At 21.1% G+C, this 26,750-nt stretch overlaps 11 protein-coding genes across 11 annotated transcripts; 5 read left to right on the top strand and 6 right to left on the bottom strand.

The window, feature by feature from the left end:
* Positions 1–126: 126 nt before the first annotated feature.
* Positions 127–2,751, bottom strand: SRAE_1000005000 (Chitin binding domain-containing protein; the record flags this gene model as incomplete). Its single annotated transcript, XM_024646837.1, has 1 exon — positions 127–2,751. One exon carries the CDS (start codon positions 2,749–2,751, stop codon positions 127–129), a length of 2,625 nt encoding a protein of 874 aa, XP_024500975.1.
* A 2,604-nt stretch (positions 2,752–5,355) lies between these two features.
* On the bottom strand, positions 5,356–6,090 carry SRAE_1000004900 (Glycoside hydrolase, family 25 and Glycoside hydrolase, catalytic domain and Glycoside hydrolase, superfamily domain-containing protein; the record flags this gene model as incomplete). The annotated part of the gene is made up of 3 exons (XM_024646836.1): positions 5,356–5,504; positions 5,547–6,043; positions 6,083–6,090. 3 exons carry the CDS (start codon positions 6,088–6,090, stop codon positions 5,356–5,358), a joined length of 654 nt encoding a protein of 217 aa, XP_024500974.1.
* Positions 6,091–6,432: 342 nt separating this feature from the next.
* SRAE_1000004800 (GPCR, rhodopsin-like, 7TM domain and 7TM GPCR, serpentine receptor class w (Srw) family-containing protein) lies at positions 6,433–7,973 on the bottom strand (the record flags this gene model as incomplete). Its single annotated transcript, XM_024646835.1, has 2 exons — positions 6,433–7,615; positions 7,657–7,973. The coding sequence occupies 2 exons, from the start codon at positions 7,971–7,973 to the stop codon at positions 6,433–6,435; spliced, it is 1,500 nt and encodes a 499-aa protein (XP_024500973.1).
* A 7,554-nt stretch (positions 7,974–15,527) lies between these two features.
* SRAE_1000004700 (2-phosphoglycolate phosphatase, eukaryotic family and HAD-superfamily hydrolase, subfamily IIA and HAD-like domain and Nitrophenylphosphatase-like domain-containing protein) lies at positions 15,528–16,427 on the top strand (the record flags this gene model as incomplete). Its single annotated transcript, XM_024646834.1, has 1 exon — positions 15,528–16,427. The coding sequence occupies one exon, from the start codon at positions 15,528–15,530 to the stop codon at positions 16,425–16,427; it is 900 nt and encodes a 299-aa protein (XP_024500972.1).
* A 1,158-nt stretch (positions 16,428–17,585) lies between these two features.
* Positions 17,586–18,467, top strand: SRAE_1000004600 (Ef1alpha-like factor; the record flags this gene model as incomplete). Its single annotated transcript, XM_024646833.1, has 1 exon — positions 17,586–18,467. The coding sequence occupies one exon, from the start codon at positions 17,586–17,588 to the stop codon at positions 18,465–18,467; it is 882 nt and encodes a 293-aa protein (XP_024500971.1).
* Positions 18,468–18,650: 183 nt separating this feature from the next.
* Positions 18,651–19,517, top strand: SRAE_1000004500 (KRR1 small subunit processome component homolog; the record flags this gene model as incomplete). Its single annotated transcript, XM_024646832.1, has 1 exon — positions 18,651–19,517. The coding sequence occupies one exon, from the start codon at positions 18,651–18,653 to the stop codon at positions 19,515–19,517; it is 867 nt and encodes a 288-aa protein (XP_024500970.1).
* Positions 19,518–19,613: 96 nt separating this feature from the next.
* SRAE_1000004400 (Peptidyl-prolyl cis-trans isomerase NIMA-interacting 1) lies at positions 19,614–20,181 on the bottom strand (the record flags this gene model as incomplete). Its single annotated transcript, XM_024646831.1, has 2 exons — positions 19,614–20,041; positions 20,082–20,181. 2 exons carry the CDS (start codon positions 20,179–20,181, stop codon positions 19,614–19,616), a joined length of 528 nt encoding a protein of 175 aa, XP_024500969.1.
* Positions 20,182–20,422: 241 nt separating this feature from the next.
* Positions 20,423–23,358, top strand: SRAE_1000004300 (tRNA-binding domain and Aminoacyl-tRNA synthetase, class 1a, anticodon-binding domain and Nucleic acid-binding, OB-fold domain and Rossmann-like alpha/beta/alpha sandwich fold domain and Methionyl-tRNA synthetase family and Methionyl/Leucyl tRNA synthetase family and Methionine-tRNA ligase, type 1 family-containing protein; the record flags this gene model as incomplete). The annotated part of the gene is made up of 3 exons (XM_024646829.1): positions 20,423–20,477; positions 20,517–22,108; positions 22,312–23,358. The coding sequence occupies 3 exons, from the start codon at positions 20,423–20,425 to the stop codon at positions 23,356–23,358; spliced, it is 2,694 nt and encodes an 897-aa protein (XP_024500968.1).
* A 142-nt stretch (positions 23,359–23,500) lies between these two features.
* Positions 23,501–24,907, top strand: SRAE_1000004200 (ESF1 homolog; the record flags this gene model as incomplete). The annotated part of the gene is made up of 1 exon (XM_024646828.1): positions 23,501–24,907. One exon carries the CDS (start codon positions 23,501–23,503, stop codon positions 24,905–24,907), a length of 1,407 nt encoding a protein of 468 aa, XP_024500967.1.
* An 80-nt stretch (positions 24,908–24,987) lies between these two features.
* On the bottom strand, positions 24,988–26,002 carry SRAE_1000004100 (Phenazine biosynthesis PhzF protein family-containing protein; the record flags this gene model as incomplete). Its single annotated transcript, XM_024646827.1, has 2 exons — positions 24,988–25,103; positions 25,159–26,002. The coding sequence occupies 2 exons, from the start codon at positions 26,000–26,002 to the stop codon at positions 24,988–24,990; spliced, it is 960 nt and encodes a 319-aa protein (XP_024500966.1).
* A 282-nt stretch (positions 26,003–26,284) lies between these two features.
* Positions 26,285–26,574, bottom strand: SRAE_1000004000 (Hypothetical protein; the record flags this gene model as incomplete). Its single annotated transcript, XM_024646826.1, has 2 exons — positions 26,285–26,361; positions 26,412–26,574. The coding sequence occupies 2 exons, from the start codon at positions 26,572–26,574 to the stop codon at positions 26,285–26,287; spliced, it is 240 nt and encodes a 79-aa protein (XP_024500965.1).
* Between the last annotated feature and the right edge of the window lie 176 nt (positions 26,575–26,750).

The following is a 26,750-nucleotide window of genomic DNA, read 5'->3' as shown; positions in this document are numbered from 1 at the left end:
ATATATATATATATTAAACTATCTTGTTTAATATAACTTTTTTTTTTTAAAAAAACCTGAATAATATTTTATTTTAATATAAAATTTAAAAACTTTATATATATATATATATAAATATTTATTTATTTAATATGAATTAATATTATTATTTTTACAACTAGATACTTTTCCAATATGATCACATGTAGTAATCTTTTGATTCCATGCAGTACCTGGGCCGCAATTTTTTTCAATCCATTTTCCATGTGCACATTGATAAAATTTGGTACAATCAAATTTATGAGGTTTATATCCAGCTTCTCCACCAGATTCAATACAATTATCATTATTATTTTCTGGTAAATTAGGGAATATATGTTTAATATAGCATTCTAATTTTATAACATCAAAAACAAAACCTGTTTTACATCTTTTTTGATGCCATTTATTGTTGTAACATTTTATAAAATTAGTAACTGAATATTTATTAAATAATGGATCATTTATTCTATCTAAAGTTTTTTTTGTATTACTTCTTTCACCATTTTTACAAATTTCTTTATTACCACAATATGTAGTATCAAAAATACATTGTTTATGAACCCAACTATAAACAGATTCACCTTTACATTTTTTAATAACTTCTTTTCCATTAATACATTTATATATTCTATTACAATATTTTTCATGTTCACGTATTGATCCTTCATAACAATAATTATTAGGATAATTTGGTTTTCCTGGTATTGTATAATCAGGATATCCTGGAGTTGGTAAAGGTAAAGGATATAAATTATCTTTATTAGGGCAAATAATATTTTTTGAACAAGTTTGACCATTAAAATATCTTCCATCTTTACAATATCTTTCACTCCATTTATTATGATAACATTCATAATATTTGTTACAATTTTTAGTTATTAACATTTCACCATTATTACATTTTCTATTATATAAAGGTGGAGGACAGGTAATTGAAGATAAACAAAAATTTTTATTTTTAATTGATCCTTTAGGATTAAAAATTGAACCTATTGGACATTTTATTGTTCTATATTTTCCTTTTATACACATACTAAATGATGTACAATCATTATAATCAGGAATTAATGGACTAATATGATCAATACATTTATAAATTTGAGGATTTTCATAATTATATTCATTTGATATATCATCATTATATCTACACATTTTATATTGATGATCATACTTTTTTTTTTCTTTACATTTTTTTAAATACCATGAACCATCATAACAGAAATAATATTCATTTTTATTAGGACTTGGAATTGTATCATAATCATTACATGATTCTCTTTCCATTCCATGATAATATTTATTATGAATATGATTATTATTTTTATTATAATGTTGATCTCTATAACATTTATCACATTCACCATATTCAATTGGATTTAATAATTTAGATATACATTTTTTTTCAATAAAATTACCATTTTTACATATAAATATTAATTTACAATTATTATCAGTAAATAATTCTCCTTCAATACATGTATTAATATGAGTATATTTTTTACAATTTTTATCAATAATACAATTGTCATATTTTTCATCATATCTTGTTAAATGAGGGCATACATATTTTTTATAGACACCATTTTTACATTTTAATAATTCTGAACATGATAATTTAATATTTTCATTTTTTTTACAATTTTCTTGTGTTAAAGATGGTATTAAAGGATTTTTTCCATCATTTTTATTACAAATTTCAACATTTTTTCTTGGTACACATTTCATATTATATGGATCAAATATATAATGATAATTACAACGTTTAGTATATGGTATTTCTCCATGACAATAAATGTATTCTTCTTTACAATATCCTAATGGTAATAATTTCCACATATTTTGTTTGGTACATAATTTTTTTTCAATACATTGATCATCATATTCTTTATTTCTACAGAAACCAATTCTTTCATCAAATATTTGATTTTGTGGACAAAATACTAATTCACGTATAGTATCAATTCCACATGAAACATACCAATTTTTACATATTTTTTCATCTTTTAATTTAAAATAATTATACTCATTTTTATTATCTTTCATCTGACAATACCTAACCATCATTTCCATTGTAACAGGTGTTACTTTGTGTGTAACTTCAAATTGACAATCAACTTTTTTTATACATTCTATTTTTTTTCCTAAATTATTAGATAATGGATTAAATGATAAAATAAAACCAGGTCTACAAGATATTAAAATTGGTTTTCTTTGTTCAGTACATATAAGTATTTCTTTAGAACATATATTGTTTCCTGTATGACCTCTGTAAATACCAGCACCCTGATTACAAAATTTAACATCTTTTGCCAATTGTATTATAGCTAAATCTCTATCATCTTTATTTGTATTTATACAATGTTTACTTGATGAAGCTTGAATACAACCCTTATATCTATCAAATATATAACCTTCTTCACATGATTCAATAATACCAGAATTATAAACAAAATTACATACCATATAATGTTGATTACATTTTCCTAAAGAAATTTTACCAAATCTTTCATACGAATATCCAGAACATAAATAATTTAATGGAACAGCTTTAAAATTTTCATAGTCTTTTGGTTTATAATGATTTTGATAATTATCATTAAAATTTTTATCTCTATATTGATTTAAATATTCATCATAATTATATCTTTCAGAAACAGTTTCATGGTTATTATAATAACAAAAACAATTATAAATAATTAATATAAAATAAATCAAAACATTCCAAAACATTGTTTAAAAACACATATGTTTTTAATTTAAAGAAAAATTTATTAATTTATACAAAATATTAATTTTAATAATAAATTATGACAAATAAAATGTTATTTTTAATGTTATTTTTATAAAATATTTTTAATATTTATTATTATTTTATATATATTAAATTATTTTTTGGTTACTTTTTAAATAATATCATGTTATTTGTTATATTTAAGTGAATATGTCATAATTTGATTGATATTAATAAATGTATTTCATGATAACTTTAGAAATGAAATTTTTTAAAAATAATTTATTTTTACATTATAAAGTTTATTTTAAATAACAAAAATGAAAGTATTTCTTTAGTGATAAATTTAAAAAAAAAGTTTTTATGTACTAACAAAATATTTATATTTGTTTACTATATTATAATTTATTACAAAATAAGAAAAAGTAATTTTACAAAATATACTTTAATATATTAGTGTTAAACTATTTTTGTTTCTATTTACAAAATGAAATAAAAAATAAATTTTTCTTTGAAAATTTAAAATAAAAATACATTTATTTGATAGATGTTGAAAAATGGTAATATTTAAATATAATCAAGTATATTAAAAAAATTAAAACTTTAGATGTTTTGATCAATTAGAATCAAAGATAGTTTCTCATGATATAAAAAAAATTTATATTTTTTTTCAAAAAGCTCAAATAAATGTGTAATTTAATACGCTAGACTTTTATTTCAACTTTAAAGATGAATTCAACGTTTAATTACTTTTGCAAATATTACCCTCTCTTTTGTAATATGATGTTTAGTATTTCTACACGTTTAATCCATTATCTTTTATATTTTTAAATAAACAAAAAATTTGTTAAATATCTTAAAAAAAAATTTATTAACAGTAAATTCAATGAATTGGAAAAAAATAATTAAATTTTTATTTTTAAGCATAGTATTATTAGAGTTAGAAAATTTATTAAAATATTTTTTATTATTAACTAAAATTTATTATATATCACAATGACATCAGTATTATTTGATTTCTTCAAATATCTATTTATAGTAAAAATTTATATTATACATCTATATTATTTTGCAGCAACATATATTGCTTTATAAATTTTAATGTTAAAAGTTTAATTTATGAAAAATAATGTATTTATTTATTTGACAATTTAAATCATTTAAAAACATTGTTATTATTTAAAATTATATTTTATAAATAACAAGAAAATATTGTTAATATTAATTTTAAAAGTTTTGTATTTTTTTATATGTATGGAAAAAAAAAATCACCAAGTGTATCTGACATTTACGAATATTTATAAGTTTCTCATTTGTAGCTGATTCATTTCAAAGTTAAAAAAATATTAGATAATGTCTGGTACAGTAAACACTCATTTTTTAAATTCAGTTTCGCTTCTAACTTTAACTCATCACAACTTCTCAAACTTTGTTTTTGATATAGCCTTAATAATATTCAAAATGCATAAGTTTTCAAAGGCTATCAAATGAGTATAATTTCATTTTGAAATTCCAAAAAAAAGTTTTTTTTAGTACTTATGCTTGAGGTCAAAGTGAGTATATTTAGATCAATGGTGAATCTCTGAAATGATTAAAGATATTTTTGCAGAAACAATTTATTTTAGACCAACATTAAAAAAAGATCCGAATGAAGCTAGTCTTATGATAATATGATAAGTTTTAGCTAAGATATAAAAAGTCGATAAGAATAAATATTTAGAAAAAATTTTTCCCTTTTGCTATATCTCGTTTCAGAATAGAGATGAAAACAAGCGAGATTCTGGATTCAACTACTAATTGATTTTCAAATAAAATATGCGTTCAAAATATTTTCATATCTTCAATAGTTACTGAGATATAAAAAAAATAATGACAATAGATTAGACGCGCAAAAATACCATAGGTTGTATCTCAAGAACGGTTGATGTTTAGAAAATATTTTCAACATGGACTATAGTTAAAAATTCTTAAGAAATCCAGCGCATCTGGTTTCATGTTTTTAGAAGCTCATTTACTTGAGTTAGGATGTTTTGTACTTCAAACTTTTCAAGATATATTTTTCATCATATCTTAAGTTTAAGAAGTGATACAAAGATGGGACCAATTTTAATTAATTCATTTAAAAAATATGATGTAGAATAATTGTTTTTATCTTAACATTTTTAATTGCATCTTTTATGTTAGATTTTTTCAAAAAATAATCATCAGATGGACTTATAATTTGCAAAAATTTTAAGAAATTGTTAGCTGCAGCTGATTGACTTAGTGGTTTTAAAATTTTTTCACAATTTCAAGTAAAGCTTGTACTTATTTTTTTGTGTGTATTTGATTATATTAATATAAATGATAATAATATAATGGAAATATTTGTATTTTAAAGAAAAATATTTTTTTTTTTCTTTTTATTTTATCTTGTAATTATTATTTTTTTTAACAAAAATTTTCACTACTAATTTATATCTTTAAAATATTTTTTTATATATCATTTTATTAATAAATTTTACTTTCTATTATTTAATTAATATTTACAAGAAAAATATTAATATTAAATTTTTTATAAAAATATTATTGTCATTTTATTCAAATAAAAAATTAAAAATTATTTAAGGGTACCATGATTGATCTAAGTCAACTCCGCATCCTCCATTAACATCACCGGTATATTGGTGAATTGATGGTTTACTCCATCCTCCAAATGGTGTGAAGCCAGTATAATCTTGGTGTCCATTATAATCAGCCCACCAAAGTGGTACTAAATAATTATATTTTTAGATATTAAAATATTAAAACTTACAATTACTGTGACTAGTATAATCAAGACCAACAATAGCCTGCCAATTGTAATAGTTTGAATAAATTCCAACTTTAACTCCCATAGATTGAGCTTTAGAAACCATAGCACTAATAAAGTTTCTATTAGAAGCTAAATTAGCTGGCCAGGCATAACGTTCAATATCAAGCCACAACATACCAATTTTAGCTCCTGATGATTTAAGTTTATCAATAGTAGCTTCAACTTGGTTAGCAGCATGAGCACATCCAGAAGATAAACATGGGAAAAGATAAGCATCAACATATTCAAATCCAGCATTTCTAGCGTTTTTTATGTTTTGTATTCCAGTATAATCGTAATTTCCCGAAGATTCCCAAGCACGAGCAATGAAAAAGCGATATCCTTCTTTATGAAGACATTGTAAGGTACTAACAGACAGTGGTTGAATACCATCAAATCCTATGACAGCCAAAGCTGTTTGTAAGAATCCAAGAATCAAAAGTGAAGTTAATAAAAGACTAAAGTAAGGGCATATTAAAATAAACTGTCAAACTTACGTTTTCATGACTATAGTAACTTTAATATATAAATCTAAATTTTTTATTTATATTTAACAAATTAATGACTGATAAGATATCTCGACCGGATGCATCTTATTTTTGTTACATTATGATATCTATTTTCAACCTAAGAAAATTATTTAGAATATGTATATCAAAAATATGGTTTTATTGGTCACGGAAATAATCATACCAATTTATTTTTTGATAACAAAACATAGAATTAATAATTAAATTTTAAAGTATTTTAGATAAAAGTTTATTGCACATATAATGAATATATATATAATTAATTATTTATATAACCCGTTTTATTCAATTTTATAATTGTATATAAAATATATATATTATATTTGAATATCACCTTCTATTTTTGCAATAGAATATTCTTCTTTGTTATCTTCAAAAATTGAATTAGTATCACATACATTAGTAATGTCTTGATTTTTATCCTCATATACAAAACAATTTTTTTCTCCAATTGAATTTTTTAATTTTTTCATACCTCTATATTGAGAAGTACCAATTTTTTTAATAGATACAGATTGTTTGTCATTTTTATTATTAATAATATCTTTTTTTTTATTTAAAAAATTTAATTCTTCATTAATATTATTTTGTAAAGAAGTACTTTTCATTTTTAATAATTGATTACCATTAGATGTTGATGGAATAAATTCTTTTGTAAAAAATAATGTTGTAATACCATTTTTATTAATAATAATATTTTGAAATTTACGATTTAATACAACTTGAAGGAATGTGGCACGATACCTTGATGACATAACACAATACATTATAAAATTGACAGATGAATTAATTAATGATAAGAGATCTAAAATATCAGCTAAATTTTTATATAATACATTAAAACCATCATTTGTATAAATAGCAGTGATAATCATAACTACTCCTTGAGGAACTTCTGTCATAAGAAAAACAATTAATATTGCTAATAACATTGGAGTAGTTTTATCAGTATATTTTCTTTTCATAGTATTATCATGTGAAAGTTTATGACCATTTTCTAAAAGTTTTCTCCTTTTCTCTTGGGCTATTTTAAGTTTTGACATTAGACTAAAGGAAAGGAAAAATAGTAGTAAAGATGGAATAACTTTGTTTAATATTCCTGATAACCAAAGATTACCTTTAAATATTCTACAATTATCTTTTAATACAAATTCAGGAAAATCAATTGTATATCGTTGAAATGATATATTTTCATTTCCACCATAATCATTTAAACATTTTTTTCCTTCATCTTTTGGATACCATTTATTTAATTTAACTATATTATGAACTAATATTGTTGGTATAATTGATATAAATGTAAATATAAAAATTACAATACATATTTTACGTGCTATTTTTGCTTTTTGCCATGATGAATTAAATGAATTTGTTTGAAGAGTAATTCGACGTAAAAATGCCATTGCTACAGCTAACCATAATGTTGTTGAATGAAGAAGAATAGATCCAATAACATGAATATATAAAAATATATTCCAATTATATGAATTTTTATTTGAACTATAATAATATTAAAAAAAATTATTATATTTATAACATACCATGATTTAGTAGAAAATGAAAATCCAAGAACATAATGTAAGTTATAAATTAAATATGTAAACATTGTTCCCATATCACAGAAAGCAACAGCTGTCATTATACAGTTTACGGCTGATTTTCTAAGATTTTTTCTAGTCAAAACAATTACATGAACAAAATTTGTAACAAGACCAAAAATACAAATAACTAAACATATATATCCATGTGGTTTAGCATAAAAATTATAAAAAAGATCTAAATAATGTAATGATAATTGTGTAAATGTATCATTTCCAGAAAATAATGAAACATCATTTGGACATAATTTTCGAGCCATTTTAATTTAAATTTCTTTTTTCTTAGAAAATAAAAATTATTTAGTTTATATTAATAATATCCAATTTTTAAAATCATTAGCATATCTTTAAATATTTCAAAATGAGATGAAACTATTAATTTTATTAATATTCTATTACTATCTAAAATAAGAAATTATTAATATTTAAATGTACAAACGTCACAAAATGATAAAATTAATTATCTTTTAAGTAACATTTTTTATAATAACATTTAATATTTTTTTTTATAAAATTAAAAGTATTACATCATTGTTTTTTAGAATATAATAATATAAGAAAATTTTTTTAATTTAAAAAAAAAAAATAATTATTTGTGTAAATAGAAAGTATAAATGTATATAAAATATATTTAAACTTTATAATTAATGTATTAAAATAGTTTTTTTTTTTTTTTAAGAAAACATAAAATGTACAATTATTCTAAGTTTTGTTTAAACTAAAGAATTAATAATTTATTAAATTTTATTTTTATGAAAGAAAAATATTATAAGTAATAATGTATAATATATGGGGTAAAAATGTATAAATGTTTAAAAAAGAAATTACTAATAACTGTAAATAATATATGCATTTCTTTTTGTTATATAATAATAATAATTTCTTTACTACTATAACAAAAAAAAAATCAAAATTTTATATAATATAAAAGTTAAAAAAAAGACAATTAATTTAAAATTATATGTATCATTAAACTTTCTAATGTAATAAAAATACAAAGCATATATTTATTAATGTTAGGTAAAAAAAAAATTATGATATTTTTAAAATTTATAAATATAAAAAGAAATAAGAAATATTAGTATGAGTTTAAAAAAAGATAGTATAAATGACATACTATAAAATTGTTAATGGTTCACAATAAAGATGATTACTTTTTAAAAATACATTTTTCAGTATATTTTAAAAAGATAAATATATAATAAGAATTAGTTTTTATAAGTAAAGAAGAAAGAAAACCTCCAATTAGAAATTTATTATTTATATTTACAATAATGAAATTGTGTAGAGATTATGAAATTTTCTAATACATTCTTAATAAAATTTTTTTTTTAGTTTACAAACATATTATGAAAGATGATAATAAAATATTTTACACTAACATAAAATAGATATTTAAATATATTAATAAAAACATTAAAAAATATTGTGTGATTTTTAGCAAAAAAAATATTATATTAATTACCTATAAGAAATATTAAGAAGTATAATTAAAAAAAATTTTTTTTATATAATAAATATACTATATATGTTTAATGTTTTGAAAAATATTTAATTATTCAAATTAATAACTTAATATGTTAATCTATTTCATTTTTATAAATAAATATAATAAAAAAATTAAAATGAACTATAAATGTTTTAATAAAAAAAATGTCTTTTAAAATTAAATTATATTTTTATCATAAAAATTTATTTTAAAGATTTATAAATAAATAAGAGTATACAATAAATCTTTTTTTAAGTATTTTTATATTGTTTAATAAAAAAAGTTAATATATTTAAAAATAAAATAAAACAAAAGATAAAATTATAACTGAAATTTTTCATAACAATACTTCTTAATAGTATCTTTATAAAATAGGTAGAAGTAGTAATAAGCAAAGTTTCTTTTGCAACTTAATATTTTTGAAGTAGTAACTTTTATATTATATAAAAAGAAATGAAATATCAAATTTCTTATTAAAAAAAAAGAAGCAAATTTGAACAAATAATTTTGCAGTTATCTTATTAACTATACATTTATTTTAAATAGTCATTAAAAAAAATGTGTTTTTTTTTAATGCAAATGTAAAAATATTTAAAGATAAATAGAAGAAATCTTTGAAATAAAAAGAAAATACATTTAAAGAGTATTTATGAGTCTTTTGAGAATAAGTAAAATATCAATCAGATAATTCCAAAAGGATTTTAAATATTCAATAGTATTGGGAGTATTTTTTTTAATACGATCAATTAGATAAAAAGATAAATAATATTTAAAAGATTGATACATGACACTTATAAAGATAATCAACATATTTAAATGATAAACTATTTTAAAACTTTTAAAAACAAAAAAAAAAAGGATATATAGAATTATACTATAAATCTTTTTTTTATAATAGAATAATAATAAAAAAAAATTTTGATAAAAAGGAAAAAAAAATAATAATAGTTAATGGGTATGTTTTAAGAATATTTTGTCATTTATTTAACCATGTATATATACATATGATAATATAACCTTGTCATGTACTTTGTAATTATTTTATATTACATAAAAATTTCTAGTAGAAAAAAAAATTTATTTATAAAAATCGAGTGGTTTTTTAAAAAAAAAGATTAATAAAAAAAATAAGAAATTAAAATATTTCTATTTAGAAAATAAAATTGTTCAAATTCCACTTAAATTCTTCATAATTCAATTGAAATAAAAAAAATATAATTTATTTATACGTTCTAAATAAATAAATTTTGATTAATGTTTCTATAATAAATATATTTTTTGTTGATATATTACATTTAAATCAGAAAATATTAATAATAGAAAATTTTTACTTCTTTTGCCAATAATAAATTCCAATCTTAAGATATTTATTTATTTATTTAGTTTTAGTTAAAAGACATTCTCAACTTTTTTTTTTTTCTTAACAAAATTCTCAACATATATAAATCATTATTTAAAAGGATCTATGGTATAGACAAAATATCTAATTATATCCTTTTCCAAAAAATTTTATTCTTTTTTAATTTAACAAAATTTATGATGTTTTAAAAAGTTAATGAAGTAGAAATATATTTTTGGAAGAACTTTTACAATTCAATATATAATTTATTGTTTTATTTTATTTAAAATGAATTAAAAAATTGTTTAGAAAGAATGTAGTAATAAGAAGATTAAATATATTTAATTGTATAGAGAAAATTTTTCGTGCCGTTAATCAGTAAAAATGAATTAGATAGATAAGTTGTAAAAATATATTACATGTCAAAATAATTAATTAATTTTTTAAAAAAAATATATATCTATAATTAAAGTTAATTTATTTATTTGTTTAATTAATTATTTTTAATAAAAAAAAAAAACAAAATATATATAATTATAGTAAGATTATTTTTACAATTTAAATTATAAAATAATTTATTTCTAATAAACTTATAAATTTATTTTTAAATCTTTAATGTATGTTTATAATAAGATGTTTAGTTAAAAATAATATAAATAATAGTAAGAAAAAGAATAATCAAAAATAACTAATGTTTTAATATAAATTTACTCCTATTATGATATATAAACAACTTAAAAATATTTTAGTTTATGAAAGGATTTAACTTTAATATTATTGAGATTTTGTAGAAATTTTAAGGAAATGAGTTTATCACTTTACTTTTATTGACTTTTATTATATGATTCATGAGGAAGATATTTATTTTTATGAATGTATATATGTTTAAACTTTTTAAAAAGATGCTTAAATAAAATAAGGGAAATTAAATGTGATGATCAAAAATATGTTAAAAATTGTTAAGAAAGTTATAAGATGAAAAGTTAAGGATTATCTTATTATATTTTTTTAAAATAGCGCTTTTTAATTAAATATTTCTATAATAATTTTTTTTTCGTTTTACCATTATATTTTAAATTTATGTCATATAAAATGAATTTTATAATATATTTTTTTCTTATTATTATAAAATTTGTAATAAAGATGTTTTATATTTTGAGACAGCTGACATAAATATATTATAATACAGTATTTTTAAAGTAAAAAATAAATAAAAATGTACTTATTAATTAAGTTAAATAAAGTTTTTATAAATAAATTATTAATAAAAAAATTTTTTTTTTCAATATTAATATTTTAAAAAAAGATTTCATTAAAAATTTTCTAACTATTTTTTTTATAAATTATCATACTTTTATTATTTAGTATGATATTTGATAAGATAATCGTTATAAATATAAAAATATCTTTTTTTTATTCTATAAAAAATATTATTCATATTACAATTATTAATGATAAAAAAATACTTATAAAGATTAGAAAAAAAATATTAAAAATGATACACTAAATTTTTATTTGTTTCTTTCTATAATATATAAAAAGTTAAATGTTTATTAATCATATTAAAAAAGATAAGATAAAAAAAATAGATAATTGACGAGTTTCTATTTATTACATATAAAATAGATATTTTATAAAAAAAAAGTTCACATATTTTAATATTGTAAAATAAAAGATGTTATAGTTAAAAAGCAATATATTTATAAACAGAATTAATTATTTTAATGATTATTGGCTAAAAATTATACGAAATAAAAGTTATTAACAATTGGCTTATTTATAAATTTAACAAGGAAAAAGTTAAAAGAAAATTAATAGCCACCCACTAGAAGAGGAAAATCAAATGTGATTTTGTTATGTATTTTATTCATTATTACAAATAATTTGTAAACATAGAAACTTTTTATATATAAATATTTTATAATCATATTATCATTATTCTTACACAAATAATAAAAGAAAATTGTTATAAAATATTATAATAAATATACGTTAATTAGAAGATGACATTAATAAAAATAATCATTAGATCTGTGAAATAAAAATAATACTTATTAAAGTAACTATTTTTAATATCAAACTGCAGATTTTATTCTAACTCTTTTTTTAATCTATCAAAATTTTTGCCAATTGTTCATATTCTATCCTAATGAAGATGATATATTATAACTTCATACAAATTATTTTTTACTTTAGCAAAAAAAAATATATATTAAATTTCTATCAAAAATAATAATATTCCTTTTCATAATAATATTAAAAGTTACTATATAATATAGTAAAATGATAAAAAAAATAAAAGGTAAATTTGTCATTTTAAATAATTTGTTATAAAAAAAAATTAATACAACATTCCTATTTATTTTATGACTTATATATACTATTTTTAAAAAATGATGTCAAAAAATTTACAAATAATTTTAAAAACACAATAAAAATCTTAACATTTTATCATTCATATTTATAAGTACAAAAAGATAAAATAAAAACAATATATATTTAAAAGATTGGCTTTTAATTTTAAGAAGTGAAAATTTTTTTTTACCAAAACTAATAAATATCATATGATAAATGGAAATTAAATATTTATTTATTTTAAAAAAAGTACATTATCTTTTATTATAGCTTTTTTTTAAATGTTCTAATGTTTAAATATTAAATTTTAACTAAATGATTACAAATATATAGAAAAACGTGTAGGGTAAATTAAAAAAAACAATAAAATTTTCTCTTTAAAGTACACAAGATTTGTAAAAATTTATATTGATAAAAAAAATTAAATGTTTAAAACAACAGTGCAAAAATGTGACCACATTTTAAAATATATTATTTAATAAAAATATTAAACCAGTATTAAGAAAATAAACAGAAATTATATGTATTTAAAGTTTTTATTTTAAATAAATTATTATTTTAAATAAATAATTTTTGTTAATTTTATTTTTCAAAAAATAAAATTTTTCTCTTATATTTATTAAATCAAAAATATTAAATTATGTTGATGAAATAAACTTTTATACAAAAAAAATCAATAGGTTAAGTATAAAAAAATAATACAATAAACTATTACTTGGATAAAATACATTTTTATATTATTATAATACTTTAAGAAACAAATAATTATGTTATTAATTATTAAAGTTTTTATTTAAAAAATAGTGTTAATAAATTTATAAGTTGGTTGTAATAATTTAAATTATTTCTTATTGAGTCAAAATTTTTATACATGTAAAGTCTATTTGTTTAAATATTTAAAAAAACAAATAGTATATTTTAAAATGAATAGAAAAATGAAAATAATCGAATTCATTTAGTTTTAAAATATATAATTATTAAATTGTTAAAAATAAAAAAATTTCTAATATTTAATATAAGTATAAAAAAAAAAATTTATTAGAAATATATTTAATTGGTTTTAATAATATTATAATAATTAATATATATTAAATTCTTTTTCTAAATAATTATATGAAGAATAATAGTATTTAAAAAAATTATGTTTACAAAAAAAAGTTATTAAAATTTAAAAATAAGTATATTTTTTTTTAAACTTTAAACATTGCTTACAAAAGTTAGTGATTCATTTTTTTTATTTTAATGATAAATTTATTTTATTTCCCTTATTAATAATAAATTATAATCTTTAACGTAAAGCAAAACAAATAAAATTTAAAATTATAATCTTACAAAACCAAAAACCCTAACTTTTTTTTATACATTTTTAAGGATTCATCAATGTTTTATGTATTTTTTTTAACAAATGAGATAATAAATAAACTAATAAAAAATATTTTTAAAAATTTATGTTCTAAACATATTTTATTCACAAACTTTTTATTATTTTTTGAATTATTTAATTTAATATATTAATTATTATCAAATAATAAATTTAAAATTTTTAAATAATAGAAGAATTCCAAATTATGTAAATTTTTATAAAAGTTTCTTTATTAAAATATATAAAAAATATTATTTTAAGAAAAATAAAAATGATATCAAAAAATTTAATTAATTTTGATAAATTGTTAAACAATGATTTTTACATAATAAAGTAGTTTTAATTTTATTATTTTTTTATTGTTCTTTGAAAATCTATAAAAAAAAATGTTTTAGTTAATATATGTAGGAAAAGTTTTTTTTAAAAGCATTATTTTAATTATACGTTTTTACAAATATTATTATAAAATTATAGGTTATTGAACAGTAATGTATTTTTAATCGGTACTTATAAAAAAAAATTTATAAAACATTTTTTATTCTTTTTAAAAAAAAAAATTATTTTTTTTGGTTATTATAATTATAAAATACAACAATAAAAAAACTTATTAATATAATTATCTCAAAAATTATAATATCAATAGAATGTAATTCATTTTCTGAATACTTTTTACATTTATTTCTTCTAAATTTGTTAAATAATAATTTCAGTATATATTTTTGTTAGATTATCACTTATAATATTTGATACTTTATTATTAGCTCTATAAATAGTTAGCGAATTAAGTACAAAAACTTAATTATTGTTCTTATTAATAATAATTGGTATATTATTATCATTTACAAATAATTTAGAAATATCAAATTGATTTGTTTAATTAAAACATAAATACAGTATATTTTTTGATTAAAGAAGAAAACCAAAAGTAAAACTATAAATATTTCTAATTAAAAAATAAATTTATTTTTTGATTTATAAAATTTGTAATATTAATAAATAAAAATAAATTAACTTTTTCTTATTACATATATATTTTATTTATTGTCTTTTCCAAATTTGATTAAATTTTACTTTTTTTTTCAATTAAAATTAATTTAAATAAAAAAAATAATTTCTCTTAGTTGGAAATTTGTCTACAATTTTTTTACAAGTTTTATTTTTTCAAATTAATATTTACATCCTATTTATTGTTATAATTTTATCTATTAAAATACATTATTTTTAATTTTTAATTTATTATAGAAAAATCATTATTTTTATTTCTTAAAATGTTATCAATACCAAATTTAGAATTAAATGAAATGTTAAATTCATTTGACAATTTCTTATTTGATGCAGATGGAGTATTGTGGCTGGGTAACCAGCCAATTCCAGGAGCAATTGATTTTATAAATTTATTAGTAAATAAAAATAAGAATGTATATTTAATATCAAATAATTCAACAAAAACACTAGAAGATTATGGTAAAAAACTAGTTAAATTAGGTTTTAACAATATTCCTTTAAAGAATGTATTTACTCCAGCTATTGTTGGAGCAGATTATATATCAAAAAATAGAAAAAGTAATAATCCTGCTTATGTCATTGGGACAAGTGGATTAGGAAAGACTTTACGTAACGCTGGAGTAGATACAATAGGTATTGGAGAAGATCATTTTGGTAAATATACAAAAACAGATTTCTTGGAAAATATTAATCTTGAAAGCCCAGTTTCAGCAGTTGTTGTTTCTTATGATAATCATTTTAGCTACACAAAGATGATGAAAGCTGCCAATTACTTAATAAACGAAGATGTCTTATTTATTGTAACTAATGAGGATAAAACATTTCCTGGTCCAAATCCATCTGTTATTATACCTGGTAGTGGATCTATGGCTGCTGCAGTTATTGCTTGTGCACCAAGAAGTCCAATTGTCATTGGTAAACCACATACAACAATATTTGAGTACATGAAAACTCATATTATGATTAATGAAAGTAGAACAATTATGTTTGGTGATAGATTAGACACTGATATAGCATTTGCTCATAACAATGGACTTAAAAGTTGTTTAGTTGAAACAGGGATTCACAAATTATCAGATGTTTTAAATTTACCAAAAGATTTAAAAAATAGGAATACTTTAATACCACATTATATTATATCAAATTTTAAAGTATTTATTTAAAAAATTTTAAAAACAAAATTTATTTTATAAAATCTTATATTTGTTAATATTAAATTAACTTTTTTACTCTTTAATTAGTATTAAAAGATAAAATAATTATTTTAGTAATACCAAACATTAATATATATTTTTTAGCATTTTTATAAATATTTTTTATATTATATTCACAATTATTTTCAATCAATTCTATATATTTTTAGTAAAAATTTTTAAATTACAATGTTTGTCTTGATGCGCTTTTCTTTTAACAAATTAACTAAACATTTGGTATAACGTTTATTGTCAATTTTTATTTTCCTACCATTACTTTTTATTAAAAATGTTCTAATTGTTATTATTTATTTTTTAGATTTTTTGAAAATATTTAATTATGACGGATCAACAAAATTCAGAAAACAAGCAGAAATTTCAATTTAATCCAAATGCTTCGTCATTTGTTCTCAACGTTAATGCTCCATCTTTTGTACCAGGACAAGGATTTGTTCACCAACAACATCAAGAAAATGATGTGCAAAGTGGAAATCAAAATTTATCTCCTTCTGATGTAGATGTTAAACAAAATAAAGTTGAAGAAAATAATATTAAAGAAGAAAAAATTGTGAAAGAAAGTGTTGTAAATAAATATGATGATGAAAAAGTTTCAAAAGAAAAGGAAGCTGAAATTGCAGCATTATCTAGTAAATTTAAAAGAGCTGTTTATGTTAAAGGTATAGTTTTTTTTTAAATATTTTTATTATATATATTATAGATGAATCAAGAAAAGAAACTATTAATATTGTTTTTATTGGACATGTAGATGCTGGAAAATCTACAATTGGTGGACAACTTATGTATCTTACAGGAATGGTTGATAAAAGAACATTAGAAAAATATGAAAAAGAAGCTAAAGATAAAGGTAGAGAATCATGGTATTTATCATGGGCTTTGGATACAAATGAAGAGGAAAGAGAAAAAGGAAAAACTGTTGAATGTGGAAGAGCATATTTTGAAACAGAAAGACGACACTTTACTATTTTAGATGCTCCAGGTCACAAGTCATTTGTTCCAAATATGATAAGTGGAGCTACACAAGCCGATCTAGCAGTACTTGTTATTTCAGCACGTAAGGGTGAATTTGAAACTGGATTTGATCGTGGTGGTCAGACTAGAGAACATGCTATGCTTGTTAAAACAGCAGGAGTTAAGCATTTAATTATATTAGTTAACAAAATGGATGATGTAACTGTACAATGGTCAGAGGAACGTTTTAATACAATTCGTGATAAGTTAACACCATATCTTAAAAAATTAGGTTTTAATCCAAAAACTGATATCACTTATATTCCTGTATCAGGATTGACTGGTGCATTTATGAAAGAAAAACCTCAAAATAATGTTTGTCAATGGTATACTGGGCCATGTTTCATAGAATATATAGATAAAGTTCTTCCAGATATTCAACGAGACTATGATGGACCTTCACGTTGTTTGATTGTAGATAAATTTAGTGATATGGGAACACTTATAATAGGAAAAATGGAATCAGGTGTTATAGCTAAAGGACAAAATATGATATTAATGCCAAATAAGACACCTGTACAAATTTTGCAATGTTTAAGTGATGATATTGAAAGTGATATGGTTGTTTCTGGAAATAATGTTAAATTAAAATTAAAAGGAGTTGAAGAAAGTGATGTTTTGCCCGGTTTTGTTATTTGTTCACCAGATTCTCTTTGTTCAACTGGAAGAATTTTTGATGCTGAAGTTGTTATTTTAGAACACAAATCTATTATTGCACCTGGATATTCTTGTGTCCTTCATATTCATAGCGCAATTGAAGAGGTTACTGTCAAGAATATTATATGTACTATTAATAAAAAAACTGGAGCAAAAGAAAGAGCTCGTTATGTACGTCAAGATGAAAAGGCTATTATACGTTTTGAAGCAGCAGAATCTTTTTGTATGGAAACATTCAAAAATTTCCCTCAAATGGGAAGATTTACATTACGAGATGAAGGAAAGTCTATTGCTATTGGAAAAATTGTCAAAGTTGTTGAGTAATTTTATTTAAGATAATTGTTGTTTTTATATAACTTATGTTTAACTCAATTTAGTTAATATTTATCACATTATCAAAGAAAAATTATTGTTATATATTGTTTTTATTTTATATTCTCGTTTATACGATATTATATTATGGTTTTTTTTTTTACTTTTTATTTGAATTATTGTTTATATTTACAGATGACAGAGGAAAGCCAAGAACCTAAATATAAAGCACCACCAGGTAAAGATCCACAATGGTGGGACATTTCAACATTTGAACGTAAAGACAATAAATATGGTCTTCTTTGTGAGTCTTCTTTTGCAACAATATTTCCAAAATACCGTGAAAAATATATAAGAGAGTGTTGGCCATTGTTGGAAAAAGAATTAGAGAAACATTTTATTAAACCTGATTTGGATTTGGTTGAAGGTACAATGACTGTCAAAACAACTCGTAAAACTTGGGATCCATATGTGATTTTTAAAGCTCGTGATCTTATTAATTTATTGGCTAGGAGTGTACCTTATGAAAATGCCGTAAAAATTCTCCAGGATGATACATTTTGTGATATTATTAAAATTTCATCAATGGTACCTAATAAGGAAAGATTTGTAAAACGTCGTGCTCGTCTTATTGGAAATAATGGAGCAACACTAAAAGCAATGGAATTACTAACTGAATGTTATGTACTTGTACAAGGAGGTACCGTTGCAGCAATTGGTTCAGTTCAAGGATTAAAAGAAGTTCGCCATATTGTTGAAGATTGCATGAGAAATATTCATCCAATTTTTAATATAAAAACATTGATGATAAAAAAAGAGTTAATGAAAGATGAAAAATTAAAAAATGAAAGCTGGGATAGATTTCTACCAAAATTTAAAAAGAAAGTTCAATCATCAAGTACAACAAATGCAATAAAAAAGAAAAAAGCTAAGAAATGGAAAAAGAAAGACGAATATACTCCATTCCCTCCACCACAGCAACCTTCTAAAGTTGATAAAATGCTTGAATCTGGAGAATATTTCTTAAATAATCACAATGATAGAAAAAGGAAAAGAAATTAAAATATTTGTATTATAAATCATAAGTTTTTTTTTATTATTAATAAGTTTTTTTATAAGTATAAAATTTAAAAAAAAAAAATATACATTATGTAGATATTACGCTACACGATAAATAATATGGACACCCGAGTTTGTCTCAACAATATCTGACATTTCTCCTATTCTTAATGCGTAGCTAGCATTTTCAAAAGGTTTCTCCATTTGATTTTTTTTAAAAAATCCTAGATCACCATTTCTTTTAGCTGATGAACAATCACTGTATTCTCCTGCTAATTTCATAAATGTTTCCAATTTTTCTTCTGAATTAGCAATTTCATCTCTATATTTCTTTAAGATATCAATAGCTTCTTCTTTTGTTCTTGTTATTTTTTCACTTCTCCATGAAGATGGTCGACGAGAATCTCTATGTTTAACAAGTAAATGATAACAATGTACAGAAGAAGGAGTTGATGAAATTTCTTCAGATAAAGAAGGCCTTGTCCATTGACTTTGTCCAGTAGTTCTATTTATATAATATTCACGACCTAGAATATTTTAAAATTATATTTATATATAAATAAATACCTCTTGAAGTGCTCATACGCTTCTCCCAACCTTTAGGTAATGGTGACACAGCTGAACCATCATTGTTTTTCTGTTTCTTAATTGTTGGATCATCTGACATATTTTTTCTAATTAAATTTTTAAAATATAAAAATTTTACAAATAGTATAAATAATAATTATATATTATTGTTTTATTATTTAGATAGATTGATATTTCGGAATACTAATAATTGGTAAAATGTTTTCGTTATAAGAGTGAATTATAATATATTTTTTTTTTATTTTAATAAATTATTCATTTATTTTTTAATTTTTTGAAAGCAAAATTATTTAAAAAATATATATATTTATAGACTTAATATGGAATCAATTGAAAAAACATTTTTTTCTGAACCAACTTTTTATCATGACACAGGTAGAAAGTTACCTATTAAAGGCAAAAAAAACTATTTAGTTACATCGGCATTGCCATATGTTAACAATGTACCACATTTAGGAAATATTATTGGATGTGTTCTTAGTGCTGATGTTTTTGTAAGATTTTGTAATATTACAGGAATAAATTGTCTTTATATATCTGGAACAGATGAATATGGAACTGCTACAGAAGTGAAAGCTTTACAAGAAAAAATGTCTCCTAGTGAAATTTGTTCCAAATATCATGAAATTCATAAGAAAATATATGATTGGTTTAATATAAAATTTGATGCTTTCGGAAGAACATCTACTGAAGCACAAACAGAAATTACACAAGATGTATTTAATAAATTATATGCTAATGGATTTATTGAATCTCAAGATGTTGATCAATTACACTGTTCATCTTGTAATATATTTTTAGCTGATAGATATGTTAATGGAATATGTCCATTGTGTACTTATGATGATGCTAGAGGTGATCAATGTGATGGTTGTGGAAAATTAATTAATGCAATTGAACTTAAAGAACCAAAATGTTTACTTTGTAAAAAAACTCCTTCTTTAAAAAAATCAAAACATTTATTTTTATGCTTGGATAAACTAACTACAGATGTTTATGAAAATTTAGAAAATATATTAAAAAATGAAAATAATCATTGGAGTAGTAATGCTATATCAATCGCTAAATCATGGTTGAAGACTGGTCTTGAAAAAAGATGCATTACAAGAGATTTAAAATGGGGAGTTAAAGTGCCAATTGAAGGGTTTCAAGATAAAGTTTTTTATGTTTGGTTCGACGCTCCAATAGGATATATATCAATTACAAAACAACTTCTTGGAGATGATTATGTTAAATGGTGGAAAAATTCAAAAGATGTTGAATTATATAACTTTTTAGGAAAAGATAATGTTGCTTTTCATAGTATTATGTTTCCAGCAACATTATTTGGAACTAAAGACAATTATACTATTGTGAAACATATAAATGCAACTGAATATTTTAATTATGAGGATCAAAAATTTTCAAAATCACGTGGAATTGGTGTATTTGGTGATGCTGCTTCTGAAACAGGAATTCCAGCTGATGTATGGAGATTTTATCTTCTATATATGAGACCAGAATCCTCAGACACATACTTTTCATGGGATGATTTTGCAAATAAAATTAACTCTGAACTTTTAAGTAATTTGGGAAACTTTTGTAATAGGTCACTTTCATTTTTAAGTAAAAATTACAATGGTATAATTCCTAATATTATTGTAAATGATGAAGATAAAGAATTATTTATTGGAATTAATAAAGATTTGGAAGAATATCATAAATGTTTAACTGAAGTGAAACTCCGCGATGGTCTTCTTAAAATTCTTTCTATTTCTAGAAAAGGAAATCAGTATCTCCAAAATAACGCTCCATGGAAATTAATTAAAGGAAACGATGAAGAAAAACATAGAGCAGAAACTGTTATTGGAATATCAGCAAATTTGGTTTATCTTTTATCAGTTGTACTCTATCCATACATGCCAAAAGTAAGTGAAGAAATAAGAAAACAATGTAATAAAGATGAATTAACAATGCTTCCAAAAAATATATGTTGTGTTTTGAAATCTGGTCATAAAATTGGTACTGTAAGTTTAATTGTTTTTTTTTATTGGTATTATGTATATCATATTCATTATACATCATTTAAATTAGTTTCTCTGTAAGACAGAAATAGAAAAAAAAATTATGATTTTTCGAAAATTTCCTGTTAAGATTTATTACAGATCTACAAAGGCAATTAATTTTTTTAAAATACTATTTTCCATTCTAATTTTTGTTATAATTTTAGCCTGCAACACTTTTTACAAAGTTAGAAAGCGAAGACATAGCTTTATTTAAAGCAAAATTTGGAACATCATCTAAAACAGAGACAAAAGTTGATAAAAAACCTGATAATAAAAAGGATCAAAAAAAGAAACCACAAGATAGTAATAAAAAAATGGAAACAAAAATAATTGAGTCAAACTTTTTTTATCCAAAAGCACAAGCTAATATCAAAAATATTGATAATGTAATGGCATCTCTTAAAGAATCAACTGAAAAAGCTAAAAGTTTATTTGAAAAAGAGCAATTAATTAAATTATCTGAAGATAAAAAAAAATTGTCAGTAGAAATTGAAAAGTTATTGAAGCAATTAAAAGAAGAAGAAATTAAAGGTGGTATTAAACAAATAGATGTTCCAATTAATGTAAATGAAACTATGAATTTACTTGAGGAAAGTAATATAAAAAAGGAGGAAATTGTTATTGAAAAAAAAAAGAAAGAATCTGTCTTATTAAAAAATGAAAAGAAAGAAAAGTCAACGAAAGGAAGTGAAAAAACATCAAATTTATCTGATGATTCTGTTGATATTGGAAGATTGGATCTTAGAGTTGGAAAGATTATTGAATGTAAAAGACATCCAGATGCTGATGCTCTTTACTTGGAAACAATTGATTTAGGTGAAGAAAAACCTAGGACTGTTATTTCAGGATTGGTCAAATTTGTCCCAATTGAGGAGATGCAAAACAGGCTTGTTATTTGCCTTTGTAATTTGAAACCGGCAAAGATGCGTGGAATCGAATCACAGGCAATGGTTATGTGTGCTTCAACACCAGAAAAAGTTGAAATTATGGAAGTTGATCCTTCTTGTACACCTGGTATGCGAATTACTTGTGGAAGTTTTGTTTCAAGACCTGATTCTGTATTGAATCCTAAAAAAAAAGTATGGGAACAAGTTGCTCCGGATTTGAAAGTTAATAATGAAGGAAAAGCTACATACAAAGGAGAATTACTGCTAGTTAATTCTCAAACCTTTGTAGTAGCTCCAACTCTTCGAGATGTAAATATTAAATAATTATTATATTATTATATTACTCTTGTTAAAAAAATATATTATTTGTTATTTTATTTTTTTTATATTATCTGAGTTTATTTCTCAACATATTTAGTTTTTTTTTTATATTATTTCTTTTTACATATATATATATTTTAGAAATATGGCAAAAAAAGATATAAAAAAGAAAAAAAAATCCAAAGGACAATTCAAAGATGATAGATTTGATAATGTTGCATCTGATCCAAAATTCAATGAAATGAAAGTTTCTGAAAAAAAGTTAAAGGTTGATTCTAGGTTTAAGTCAATGTTTACTGATAAGAAGTTTTCAACGAAAGCAGTTTCAGATAAGTATGGAAGGAAATTGGATTTTTTAGAAAATAGTGATGTATCAAAGTATTATGATTTAAGTGATGAAGAAGATGAACTTCCTCAAATCAAGTTAGATTTAGCACGTGGAGATGGTAATTTGTCATCTTCAGATTCTGAAGAAAGTGATATTGAGGAAGTTGTATTGGAGGGAGACGAAGATAATTTTGATTGGCAGGATTATGATAAAGATGCTAAGATGGTTGAATGGGAAAGTAATAGATTAGCTATTTGTAATATGGATTGGGATCGTGTAAAAATTGATGATCTTTATATTGTTTTAAATTCTTTTAAGCCATTAAACGGAAAATTACTTCAAGTTGAAATATATTTATCGGATATTGGGGATAAAAAAATTAAGGAAGAAGAAGAAAAAGGACCACAAATTGAAAGAATTCAAAAAAACACAAAATTAAGTCAAAATGAAATTAATGAAGCTATTAGAGAATATCAAATTGGTCGTTTAAAATATTATTATGCTGTTGTTACTTGTGATAGTATTTCAACAGCATCTACAATTTATGAAGCATGTGATGGAATTGAATTTGAAAACACTGGTTGTAGAATGGACCTTCGATTTATTCCTGATGATATGATGTTTGATGAATTACGATTGAAAGAAAAAGTAACTTGTGATGAGATGGCAAACATAAAGTATAAACCAAAAATTTTTGAAACAAAGGCTTTATCTTCAAGTACAGCAAAATTAACTTGGGATGAAGTTGATCCAGATCGTGTTAAAGCCATGCATGATGCTTTTAGGGAAAATGCTAATTTAGATGCTTTTAGTAATTTGATTGCCCCACCAAGTGATGAAAGTGATAATGATAATGTTGAATTCGGTAAATTTACTAATAATTATCAAACAAATGATAAGGAAGATAAAATTAAAGAAGAAAAAGAGGAAATTAAAGAAAAATCTAAAGGAATTAAGAAGAATAAAAAGAATAAAGGAAACAAGATTGCAGAACTTGAACTTGATGTTAATGATGAAAGATTTTCAGCATTATATACTAATAGCGCTTTTGCTATTGATAAAACTTCATCATTATATAAAGGGCAAGTTGCTGGTGATATACAAGTTGAGATGAAAATTAAAAAAAGACAATTTAAAGAACACCAAGATGATGAAGATAATTTAATAAAAAATTTAAAAGAAAAATCTGCCAAAATAATTGAAATGAAAAAAAGAAAAGTTTAAATTTTTGTATATAATTTTGATTGTTTTTTTTTATTGTTATTAAAAAGTTTTTGTTATATATAATGATGTATGAAGATTTTTTAATATTCAATAGTTCCTTTAATAATTGTTTTAGCAAATCCTGTCAAAAGAAGTCTGTTATCATTGGAAAAATTAATTTTAAATTGTGCTCCTCTATTGGGATAACATTGGTAAGCTAAAAAATATATATATATGTATACTTTTTTTTTTATAAAAAAATTAATTCTTACCATAAAAAGGACCGTTAGAATTCATTCGATATCTGTAATATGGTGCCAAAGCACATTGACTTGAACCAGTTGCAGGATCCTCATTAATACCAACCCATGGAGCAAAATACCTTGAAATATAATCAAATGGTATTTGATCTTTATCAATAAATCCTTGTTTTTTAGAATCATTTGGTTTAATAGTTACAATTAATCCTTTAACAAAATCACCATTTGGATGAAGTGTAGTCATTAATGAATAATTTGGTTTCATATCTAAAAATTGATTTTTATTGATACTTCCATCTAATTCAACAATTAATTTTTTAGCTTCACTAGCATAATAAACATTTTTAAATTGTAAATTTCCAATTACACATTTAATTAATTGATACAATTCAGGTGGTGACTTTATTGATTTATCAGAAATATCATCAGTATTTTTCCAATCATTTGATAAAACTTTTGTTATACTATAAAGTGGAAAATTCATTATATAACTTTCTGGTTCTGTTCCTTTTTCAACTTCAAGATTACCACTTAATGTTTCAAAGATAATTTTATTATTATTATTTTTTAATTCATTAAATATAATATGGCTAGTAGCTAATGTTGCATGACCACATAAATTTACTTCAACTTTTGGTGTAAACCATCTTAAAGTAAATCTTTCACTATTTTGAAATGTTTTATTTTGTAATGGAATAGGAAATGCTGTTTCAGAAAGATTAAATTCAGCTGCAATTTTTTTATAACAATCATCATGAAGTTTGTCTTTTGAAATAAAAACTGCTGCTTGATTTCCTGTAAATTTTTGATTTGTAAAAGCATCAACAATAAATATTGGTATAGATGATTGAGCCATGCTTAATATATAAAATATATTTTAAATTATATAGAAATAATCTTATAAAAGTAAATTATAAAGTTTGTATAATAATGTTTATAACAAAGAAAATAAAAGACGATCAATTACATTTGATAAAAAGTAATGAAATATAATTAATTATATAATAAAGGTTCTCATACAAAAGTATAACACGTAATTAAAAATTTCTCCCGTACTTGTATGAGAAGGACCTTCATGTTAAATTTTGATTATAGTGTATATGTACAGGAAAAATAATTAATGATATCAAAATAATATTTAACGTTTATTTTTGGGTCCATTTAAAAATTTAATTATTGGATCATTTTCAGAATCTTTTTCAATAACAGAATCTTCTTAAATATGTTTTAATTAAAAAAAAAAAATAATAATAATTAATAAATACCTTTTATTGGATTACTTTCACCATGTTCTATGGCTATAATAGGACTTCCTGAAATTGTTTTACCAATTTCTAATAATGGAAGATTATCATTAGTTATAAATTGAATTGGTAAAGAAAAGATATTAGAAATAGTTATAGTAAATAAAATAAAAAGCTTAATCATTATAAGAAAAGATATTCTTGGCAAATGAATATGAGAAAAAATTATCTTAACTTTGCTTTTCCTTTCTTAATATAATCACTGATCATAAACCCATGACAATCAAAATATAACGAACGGTTTGTAAAATTATTTTGACAGTTAGATATAAAAAATCTTTTTCTTAACATTTTTATTAA

The sequence above is a fragment of the Strongyloides ratti genome, assembly GCF_001040885.1.
Source record: "Strongyloides ratti genome assembly S_ratti_ED321, chromosome : 1".
In the NCBI taxonomy this organism is placed as follows: domain Eukaryota; kingdom Metazoa; phylum Nematoda; class Chromadorea; order Rhabditida; family Strongyloididae; genus Strongyloides; species Strongyloides ratti.
Note: the sequence above shows the minus strand (reverse complement) of the source record. Positions and strands in the feature narration are given on the sequence as shown.